At 48.9% G+C, this 10,720-nt stretch overlaps 1 protein-coding gene across 1 annotated transcript; it reads right to left on the bottom strand.

The window, feature by feature from the left end:
- Positions 1-3,024: 3,024 nt before the first annotated feature.
- Positions 3,025-8,929, bottom strand: HERPUD1 (homocysteine inducible ER protein with ubiquitin like domain 1). The gene is made up of 8 exons (XM_055819131.1): positions 8,771-8,929; positions 8,288-8,365; positions 8,127-8,201; positions 6,889-7,010; positions 6,419-6,541; positions 5,466-5,807; positions 4,623-4,728; positions 3,025-4,014 (listed from the first exon to the last, which is right to left on the bottom strand). The coding sequence occupies exons 1-8, from the start codon at positions 8,900-8,902 to the stop codon at positions 3,850-3,852; spliced, it is 1,143 nt and encodes a 380-aa protein (XP_055675106.1). The 5' UTR covers positions 8,903-8,929; the 3' UTR covers positions 3,025-3,849.
- Between the last annotated feature and the right edge of the window lie 1,791 nt (positions 8,930-10,720).

Genomic DNA, 10,720 nt, shown 5'->3' with positions numbered 1-10,720 from the left:
GAAGATGCTGCAAGCATCCCTGCCCTGGAGTAACCAGGCAGAGGCCAGAGTAGCAGTGACCCAGTAGCCCAACCTCCTCCCAGTGCTAGGTCAGGCTAGCAGGAGGCAGGTCAGATTTAAAATCCCAAAGAAAGGCTAAATTTGGTTAACAGGAGGCAGAGAGCAGGCTTTAAAACCCAAAGAAATGTTAATGCCCAAGCTGCTATGTAGTGCTTGCAAAGGGGGTGCTGGAAGATGTTTTGATAAGTATTTGCTGTGTAAAGCTTTACGAGGGCTCTGCACGTACACATGTGCTCACCACCTTGCTGGCAACTGTCTTGTAACTGGGGTTGTTTTTCTCCACGCTATCCAGAGCGGAGGTACACCACAGTGCCATTAATCTTTGTGCTGCATTGACCCAAACATTCAGTGTTACCCTGCAGCTGCTTCCTGAGATAGCCTTCCAGGTAGCCTGGCTGCGCTCCATTCCGTCAGCAGGATGGGCTCCAGCACCACCTTCGGCACTCACACAGCAGGTCAGCCCCAGGATGGCAGGAGGGTGAGCCCAAAGCCAGCTGTTCCCATCCTGCAGCGACCCCAGTGCTCAGCAGCACAACGCCCTGCTCAGCCCCACACATCCAGCACCAGCCCTTGGAGCCCACCACCACATGCCTTGTATTGTCCCACATTGTGCTGTCAAGCCCCACCAGCAGGAATCTGGGCTTGAAGAGAGACTCAGCTTCCAAGAGGTCATTTCTTACAGTTAAAAGTTATGACCATGACAGGCTTGGGTGTTAGGCAGCAAATAAAATCATAAACTCCAGTTTGTGAAATGCAAGATTTCAACAGGCTGTCACTTTGGAGGTAAGCCACCCACAAGGTTTTTTTGAACAATGAAGTTCCACATGGTTTTCCACAGAACTCTCCTGTAACCAACCCAACTTCTCCTCTTCCCTACATCCCCCCTAACAACCTCCCAAAACCAGCTGGCACACACAGATCACCCTAGGCCAGCTCAGGCTTTTCACAGCTGAGGCTGCCAAGGGCAGCTGGGTCAAAGCCTGGAAGAGCAGCCAGCTGTGCTCCTGCAGCAGCAATCCTGCACTGCCAAATCTAGACTGAAAAAGCAGCAAATACAACTTTCAGAGCTAATATAAGAAGTCTGGGTTGTTCTGCAGCACAAGCTGCCAAGCAGACAAGACATGGGCCTAGAAGCAGCATCTCCCAACACTTGCCCAACCCTTCTCAGCAGCTGTGCTTGCATGAGGAGGACAAACTAGCAGCAGAATCACACAGCCTGAAGCACCAGCCAAGACAAGCCTGGCTTCCTAAATCCACACCCTCAAGGCACTTGGTTCTCTGAAACTTCTGCCCCAGCACAGAGTCATGTTATTCCCAGAAAACATCTCTGGGATTCCCATGCTGAAGCTCTGGAAGTTTCAAGGCTCTCTTTCCTGATGTCTAACCTGAATTCCCTCAGCCAGTTTAAGGCCCACACTCTCAATCTCGCCAACAGCTGGTACAGGCTATATCCCCTTCCTTGGCATCACTATGTATCAGTTTACATTGCCCTTCCTCTATGGTGAGCTGCCTCGGTTCCTTCCACTGCTCCCACTCCGCAGTCACTGCCCCTCGCTCCTGGGCTGCCTCAGGCAAAGCTGAGTGGGGGCCACACCATTCTCCCAGCCCCACACACCCCCCGGCAGGCGCTGCTCATGCTCCCAGGCACAGCACCAGCAGCTGCCCCTGCAGAATTACATGGCGTTTACACTCCTGCTTGCCCAGTGTCCTCTGCTACAGTCACAGCTTCCCCCCATCCCAAAGGCAGAGCTGCACATCTCACTAAGCCATTAAGGAAACATTCTCTAAGGCCCAGGAGCCTCACCACATCTCTCCAGTGGCATTAACTACACTTAGTTTTCCAGCTAATTTTAAACCAGTCTGCCCACTTGGGGGAGCAGCAAAAGCCTCAATACAACAGATGTTCTGCCGTCTCCAGTGACTTCTCAAATGAGAGATTTCACAAGAAATCCAGCACCCTGTGCTTGCTGCCTAAGCCAGACCAAGGCACTCTATTTCTGGCTGCCAAGAAATACCCTCTCCTCCAGAGAGGGACACAAGCACATCTGTTGATGCAGGCACTTTGCTGAGACAGTGGACTGATGATTAGGTACACAACCTGGGAAAAAAAATCCACCATCCACAAAAAGTGCTGAACACAGGCAGACTTGCCACTAGCAAGGCAAGAGGGGACACTACCTCCAAGAACATCCTCAAAAGCTTATGCAGAATATACCTGAAGTAAGAAAACTCACCTCCTCTCAAATTCCACATATTTAAAGACTTCATTACTAGATTTTTACCACTGCCCTACTCATCTTCCCCAAAACTGAAGATGTGGCACAAAGTACTTGGCAAGAAGCTTGAAAAGGAAGCTTGTTCAAAGCCAAAGAGCACATCACCAAAATTAAATTTGCTACTTAACTAACACCAGCAATGTCTTACATCAGCCTGATCTGACGTGGCAAGAGCAAACATTACCAGTTATGCTCTTACAACCGATTGTACCAGTTCATGTATGTTAGCCTTGACTAGACACTCCTTAAACAAACAGTTCTGCCAGCTTCAGGTAGCTTTGAGGGAAAGCATTTCAAGTTTCACAAGTGGCTGTTGTTCTTAAGAGAACACATTTCAAGCCACTTCAAATCCTAAGCCAAGACAAAGCATTGCAATGCCACCAGGAGTCACACGCTGAGCTTAAGGGGTCAAACTCCAAACCTTCCAGATTCCTGCATCAGGATGCCCATGTCCTTCATGCCAGCAGCTTTCAGTGAGCAAACACAAGCTACAAGCTATCCAAGGCACTTTAAATTCTGAAGGTTGCTGAAAAATATGGTTAGTCAGAGGGATGAGTTTAAGGTTCTGCAACCACCTTTTTCCCCCCATATACCAATTCATTCATCGTGATTTTCCAATAAAAACAAGGTGAGAGCACACCCTGTGCTTTGCACAAGTAGTATTCTGATTGCTGTACATACACAAGTATGGATATCAATGCTTGCAAATTTTATTGGAGTCAAAGCCCTTAACCATATTAGAAATTAAAAGTAACACAACAAAGTAATACAAGAGTTGCTCTGGAGCGAGAATGCATCAAAGCTGAATACAGGCATTAGACTGCTTTACCTTTGCATCCAAAAGCAGTGAAGTTCACATCTTGCATAAATTCTTGCTAGACCTGAACATAACTTCTCCCATCATTTAGCAAGGGGGAAAAAATTAAGCCTCATTTAAACTCTCCAAGTTTGGCAACATGAATTTTAGCCTGGAACTCCACCTAGGCAACTGCTTAGAGAGGTCACTGTCTTACAGTCCTCCACAAGTAAATTGCACTATAGATCCTTCACAGGAAAGTATTTACACAGAAAATGTAAGCTATTGTTGAAGCAACTTAATAGGTCTTTCCTAAAAATTTGCTAATGCATATCTAGCATTTTGTTGAGATCCTACACTCAGTGTAATTTAAATAGCATTTCAAACATTCCAACAGGAATCACATTGTTAAGAGAAGCAAGTGGCTTCTTCTGCACATTTTTGCAGACCTGCTTAGAGCCTGTGCATTTAGTGCACAAGTTTATAATGCCAGACCTCTACATAGGTACCTAATAAATGCTACAGAACAAAGTTCTTTGGAATGAGAGCAAGCATCTTTTCTCTAGGCTTTAGTGACTTAAGGCTTCTTGCAGCTTTGCTTGGTCAGTGAAAGCCAGAGGAAGTACCATCTGCTTTCACTCCTCATTTGGAACTAGTAATGATGTGCTTGGATAGACTAAGCCCATTGCAGTTTCAGACCAGCAGACTGGTGACAAGTCAGTTGTGGGTCACTCCAGGCCCTTCTGGAAGGAGGGATGCAAAGAAAGTCTTGAAAAAAACCCATGCTGTGCTCATGAATGATGGGTTAGTCGTCTGCAGTTCTTGAACTTGTCCCTCATCAGGAGATGCCTCAGATTCATCTGCTCTGCCTGCATTTTCCCCCTGTCAACATACAGGATATTTGGTAAATGAGGTCATTTCACAAATGCATTAGAAGAATCAGGTGTCAAACTGTTTGTATTACTACCCAGATGTAACTGTCAGACTACAAAAAGCTTGCAAGTATCTCCAGACAACAGTCAAAATAAAAAAACCACAAGCTAACCACTAGTACTAGTGGTTAACTCATGCTGTGTGTCCAAGAACACTGTTCAGGACAAACATGAAGCACCAGGACAGGTGAACTAGGTATGCATTTACAACCGATTACTTTTCACTGACATCAACTATAAGTGTCAGCTTGAAACACAAGCCTCTGATTGCTTATATACTCAAATCCTACCACCGAGGTGCTATCTAAACCCTGTGCAGTTACAGATCTGCCCAGCCTGTGACCGACCATTCTCTATTGCAGCATCCAAAAGGTAACTTCAGCCTGAAATATTTTGTAGGAGAGGAATTAGCTACACCAAAGGAGGACTCAGGCTGGCAATTATTCCCCCATGGAAAATAGTTTAACAAAAAGCTTAGCAAAAAGCCTTTGCTATTACATGTAATTAGTAAACTGGAAGTAAAACTTTCATGCTCATGGTTTAAAAAAATAGCAATACCTGTAAGTTATTGTTCTGGTCCTGGTTAATAGCAGCTTGAGGAGGAACATTGCCTGGGAAGGGCTCAACTGGTCTTCGCCTAAATGGAAGCCATCCAACATGGTGCCTGGGGAAAGCAGGAAGATTTTTATTAATACTGCTTAAACATTACTCCCTGTTACCACTGCAGTTCCAGTAACATCCGAGAGCTCAGAGCTGCAGACAGCAAGTTCAGCATATTAAGGTCTCTTCCTGCCCTGAACCAGTAAGTACTTTCAAAGCCTGCTAGCAGCAAACCACAACATAGGAGGGGAAGACTGAGCATCTGCTCACTCAAAATAAGCAGAACTACATCCAGGTTGCATCTGGCATGCTGCCAGAGGTACTAAGAGCCTGCTTGTCTGCCATGTTATGTACGCCCCAGCGTAACTTCCCTGTACCAGCCCCAAAAAAGGGGCCCAACAAAGAACAGGTAAACCAACAAAACAGGTCACATACACCTTCCTAGTTCTGTGCTTCTACAGCACCTGCACCTCCTAACACCCTACGGGTCTGTCTGCTCTACACTGCCAAGGTGCTGGGGCCTTAGACAACTACTTAGGTTTCAAGCAGAAAAAGCCAGCAACACCAGAATCTTTAGTACAAGAACCGGTAAGATCACCCACTACCACTCATTCATATAATTTGGTCTAGGCACAAGGCTATATTATTAGCTAAATACCAAGTTATAACGGGATAGAGTGGTTCACCCTTTCCAGGTACAAGAGCCTGAAGTTCAGCTGTCAGAAAGCTGGCTACAGTACAGCACTCAGTACTTCAGCAAAACATTTTGAATACAATAGTAAATATTAGTACCATACTTACAGATACATCAGAACAGTGCCACTCATGACCAGAAGGAATCTGCTGACACTGGAGTAGAAATAGATAATGTTGACAAAAACATAGAACAGTGTTGCTGAGTAGAGCCAGTCCAACCAATCTCGGTTGCCACCCTCCTCCTCCATGAGGGGTCCCCCTTGGGCGTTCATCTGCAAGTTCTGGTTGGCCGCTGCATTAACCTGGGCAGCAACATTCTGGTTTCCAGGCTGATTTTGTGCAGGAAATGGGTCTGGGAGAGGAGCTGGTGGAGTCACTGGTGCCACTGGGATCTCCTGAGAACGTTGTGTGTGGGATGGGTCAGCAGATGCAGCAGTAGAAGCCAAGCTGAAACCAGAGAACAAAGTACAGAATAAGGCTAGCCAAGTTCTTCCACACTTAACAGATGGACAAATTTTCAGTGCCTAAGTATAGAATCAGATCACATGCAAGCATAAAGCATCAAGTTTAGAGGCTACAGAAGTGTTAAGAACAAGTTTCAGTTCTACCCACAACACCAGTTGTATAGCGACTTCAGCAAGTCAAACCAGGCAGCTCCCACTTCACTAATAATTTCAATACTCTGTAAAAAATAAAGGTCTTCAGAGTAATCTAGAAGGCTTCTGAGGCTCTGTCACTGATTTCAGTCAGTGCTCTATGCACTGCTTTAAGCAGCCAAAAAAAGTGGTGAAGAGCTAAGGCTCAGCAGCAGGATTACATTTAACTCTACAGACACCTGCCCTTCAAATCAAGAGATCTGCAATTTGCAAAAATCAAAACCACTGGCTTACGCAGTAAGCCAAGCACCACATGAGTTAGAGGTACATTCCCACACCATCCAGTGTAAGTTACAATGAGTCTTCCAACCACTATCAAAAGAGGAAGAACTGCCAGAAGCTCTTTATTTCATTGTATTACAGTTTCTACTTCCTACTGGTATCTCTAGACAGAAAACTTACTATTGCATGTAATATTGTCTTGCATAAATCTGCTGAAACCAGGACATCTGAAGCATGCTGTAGGTTGTGTAAGATGAGAAGCCAGGAGTCATGCTTTGGAAGGGATGCCGAGATGTTTCCAGCCTTGGTTAAAAAGTTTGAACACATTCGTTAGAAACAGTGGACAGACAGCAAGTCATATATTACAGGAGAATGTAAATAGCTCCTGCCACTTTGTGCATACAAATGCAAAATTAATTCTTCCTTCCAGTATATTAAAGAGATCTCTTTATTCACACAAAGGGAAGATTTTAAACTGTCAGAACAGTGCATTTTCCTTTAGCTTCTTCCATGTCCACTAAAGCTTTTCCATATATAACCTCATCATCTTTGGCCCATATTAGGTCTACTTAAAAGACTACATGAACTGGCATTCATCACAAAGCCAACATTTTAAAAATCTCAGTGATGTATGTAAAAGTTGTATTTACCCATTATTGGCTTCTGCTGACGACTGGCCACCAGAAGAGTACATTGGGTTTTCACTATTTGGGGAATATACAGATGGTTCTTGTCTAGCTTCTGATAACAACTTTGGCTGATCAGCTTTAATCTAGGGACAGCAATGCAATTAGTGAGGTTTATTCAGGACACTAAACAAGCCTTATGCAAAAACATTACACCACACAGAATAAGCTCCTATTTTATAAGTGCTACACAGTTCATGCCCTTTGCGCTGCACAGTACCTCTAGACACTGACACTGCTCTTGGGCACCATGCCACAGCCACCTCCACCACTATTTTAAAGCTCCATAAAAAATGACTGGCATGTAAAACTAACTTGGTGTTACTCTTCACTTTCACCAGACCTACACCTGTATTTATTACTTTGTATGCATGTAATCAGGTCCCATCTGCTTATAAAAGTGTAATTGGAAGAAACAGATGGAACTGCACTCAAGACAGTTTGACTTTAGCTACGGTTAAGCATACACAAACTGCCATACACAGAACTCAAGAGCTGTGCTGTGATGATACATCTGTATAATATCCAGACCAAAGCTGGCTCGCATCTAGCAGCCACCAGACATCAGTAGGATATGCTCAAATTGCCTATAATGGGCAATATAAACACCTCTAGACACATTAGCACATCCACTTGAAAGTAAAAACTGGTTTTAGCCGTTTGCCCTTAGGACCTGTAAGTACTCAGTTCAAAAGCACCACAGCTCAGCTTTGGCTTCCTCTTTACAAGCAGAGTTATTAATGAGAGCAATTATAGTGTCTTCAGCTAACAGCCTTCTTCCTGCCCCACATCTGATAGACAGGTCAGAACCACTTCCACTTGAGCTACTAGGTCTTCTGCCCACGAGCACAGCCTCTGTCCAAAGGAGCCTGGGACATGACAAGTCACACTATCTAACAGAACTGGATTTACCAGAAAGCATTTCAACTCCAAGCAGTGTGTTACAACTAGATTATAGGTTTGATGTTAATCTTAAGACGCCATGAGAATCTTTACTGATGAACCCGTAGAGTCAATTCTTTACTCAGCTTAATGCAAATACATTCCCAAATCCCTAAACAAATTATCACAAATTAAAGCTCCCACTGCACTAGTAGGAAAATTCTGCGGTACCAGTGAAGTTTTAAAACAGCCACTGAACACTTCCTGGTTTTAGTCACTACCCCAAAATTCAAAGCAGTATGTTAACGTGGTACGGGTACCTCTGCACTGGTTTCTTGCACATTGGCAGGAGTCTTTAAGTTGTACACCAAGTGAAGAGCATGCAACTCCCCATGCTAAAAACATAAAGAGAAGACATGTTAAAAAAACAAAATCACTTTTCTGGATATATTTCAGCACATGGTAAAAGACTTTTTTGTACCTCTGGCAGCAACTCTCTGAGATAATGATGATCAAGCAGCAGCTTCCCAGCATAAATCAGCTTTTGGTCCTCTTCAGGCTTTGAAGAAAGAAAAACAAGGAACAGGATTACTTGCTCTGCCGAGCACATGCAAGCGGGAACCGACACAGCTGGCGGGCAGCCAACGGCACAGCTGGAACACCCCACGCGTTACGGCACACAGGCAGCCGTGCGCAATTAAACTCCGCTAACGAGATGAGAGCCACTGCAGCGCGAGATCACCGCCGCCGCGGTCCGACCCGGCAGCAGGCCCTAAAACACCCCCTCGGCAAAGAATGCCGCGACATGCCGGCTCTTCTAGGGTCCCGACAAAAACACCTGTGCTTCCCAGAGACAGGCCTGGAGCGCCACTAGCCCCTCCAGCACTGGCGGGAACGCCAAGCGCGCCGGCTACAGCCCACCCGGTGACTGCTCCCGGCACCGGGAAGCGGACCGCCCACTCACCGGGGCCCCGGGCACGAGGCCGCGCAGCTCGGCCTTGAGGCGGCGCACGGTCCAGGCGGGGGCGGCGCAGAGACGCAGGTCGCGGTGCCTCTGCGTGGGGCTGCGGACGACCAGCTGCAGCGGCGGCTCCATGGCGGGACTGGCAGCCCGGGCTTGCGCGCCCGTGCCCTTTTATAGGCGCGCCCCGCCCTGCCGCAGGGCCGCGGTGGCTGCGGCCGGTTGGTCGCGGCGGGGGAGGGGGCGGGGACTTCTACGTAGACCAATAGGACGCAGCCCCGCGTGCGAATCAGTGTGAGGGAGGTACGAGAGGCGCAGGCGCTGATTGGGCGGCGCCGGATGAGGGGCGGGGCTCCGGCTCTCGGCACAGCCTCACCATGGCGACCGCGATGCCCGGCGCCGCCGCCATGGGGGGCCGGCGGCCATCGGTGTCTCCGCCGGTGCCAGGCCCCGGCCCCTGCCCTCCGTCCCGCCCGGCGGCGGCCGTCGCGTTCGGCCCCCCGGGTCCCGGCGGCCTCACCGCGCCCCGCGATGGCCGCCCGACCCACTCGAGCCGCGCTGGGCCTGGGGGAGCTGAGCCCGCCCGCCAGGCCGCAGCCGGCCGCCTCAGCGGGCCCGGGCCAGCCCCCGCTTGGGCTCCGAGCAGGGGATGCGTAACCGGTGCTCGGCAGCGGCTTGTCCCTCAGACACCCGTCCCGTGTCCTGCCGGCCTGCCCCGGCCTTGCTGCCGTGCCGCCGCCCCGTGCGCCCACCACCGGCAGCGCGGGTGCCCGTGTGTTTCTGGCCCTCCAGCCCCGAAGGCAGGGGGGCTCCCCGCAGGCCCCCCTCGCGGCAACCTCCTGACCAGCTTCAGCAGCAACGCCAGCTTTAGGGATCCCAGGCTTCACTCTTCCCGCATCGCCCACAGGAGCAGCACAGCCTTCTGTGGGGCCCTGCGCACGCTGCATCCAGGTGAAACCTTTTCCCTGTGGTGGTTTTACCAGATAGGCCTATACCTCAGTAGGTTTATTGCTGAGCTGGGGGCAGGACCCACCATGCTTCTGTGCGGGGCCAAAAGGGGTGTGAAGGGGTGTTGTGGAGAGGTGGTAATTCAAGAAACTATCACTGACAAACCCCTAAAACACAAAAACTTAGAACAGCAGCTTCTGAGTCCTCCTCCCCTTACCCATCTTCCTTTGAGATGTGATCCAGCACTGGTAACATCAGTAGTAATGATCCTGATGAACCAGGAGGTACTTTAAAACAATATTGTAGGAACGTGAGAAGTCAGTTTTGTCTGCCAGCATCACATATTTACCCTGCATGTTTCATTAGCTGCTCAGTATTCCTTGGCAGCCAGACCTGTTGCCCAAAGGCATGGATGAGTCTGCAGCCAGTACCAGATTTTGCAACCAGAAAAGACACTCTGCCATGGGGGTGCATCACCTTGCAGCTTCCTGGGGAAGAGCTGTGCCACAGGGCATTGCTGCCTTGGGAGCTGGGGCGGGGGGGGGGGGGGGGGGGGGGGGGGGGGGGAAGGGGGTTGGGCACGGAAATCACAAAGAAATGCAGTGAGCCTACATCTGGTCTAACAAACTCGCCACAGCTGTCAGGGAATGTCCTTGTGAGGATGGAGGACAGCAGCAGAGGCCCGTTCCCGTGTTGAATCCCTCCCCATGACAAGCACCGAAGCAGCAAGAATCACTTCCAAGCTGAGGCAGTGCTCCCTGCCTGCTCTGCCCTTGGCTGTCCTGGCTGGACAGGCTCAGCGCTCAGGTGGGCTTTTCCCTCCCCAGCCTCAGCTCTGCATCCCCACCAAGCCAAGGTGGCACTGTCAGAGCTATGTGCTGCTCTTCCTCTGCAGACAGGGACCTTGATCTGTTGTCCCCCAGCTCCTGATGGCAGTGGAGGAGGGAAAGACAAATACAGTGTCCAAGGCTGCCCTTGCCAATGTCCCCTAGTAAGGTCAAGGTG

Source organism: Falco peregrinus, chromosome 14 (assembly GCF_023634155.1).
Source record: "Falco peregrinus isolate bFalPer1 chromosome 14, bFalPer1.pri, whole genome shotgun sequence".
In the NCBI taxonomy this organism is placed as follows: Eukaryota; Metazoa; Chordata; class Aves; order Falconiformes; family Falconidae; genus Falco; species Falco peregrinus.
This window is presented reverse-complemented; position numbering and strand designations above follow the sequence as displayed.

Excerpts from the sequence above, each read along its gene's own strand:
- HERPUD1 (XM_055819131.1), bottom strand. The coding sequence starts at position 8,902 with ATGGAGCCGCCGCTGCAGCTGGTCGTCCGCAGCCCCACGCAGAGGCAC. Across the intron at positions 6,542-6,888 it reads TCAGCAGAAGCCAATAATGG|GCTGGAAACATCTCGGCATC; the intron begins GTAAATACAACT and ends TTTTTAACCAAG. Across the intron at positions 4,729-5,465 it reads GGCACTGTTCTGATGTATCT|GCACCATGTTGGATGGCTTC; the intron begins GTAAGTATGGTA and ends TGCTTTCCCCAG.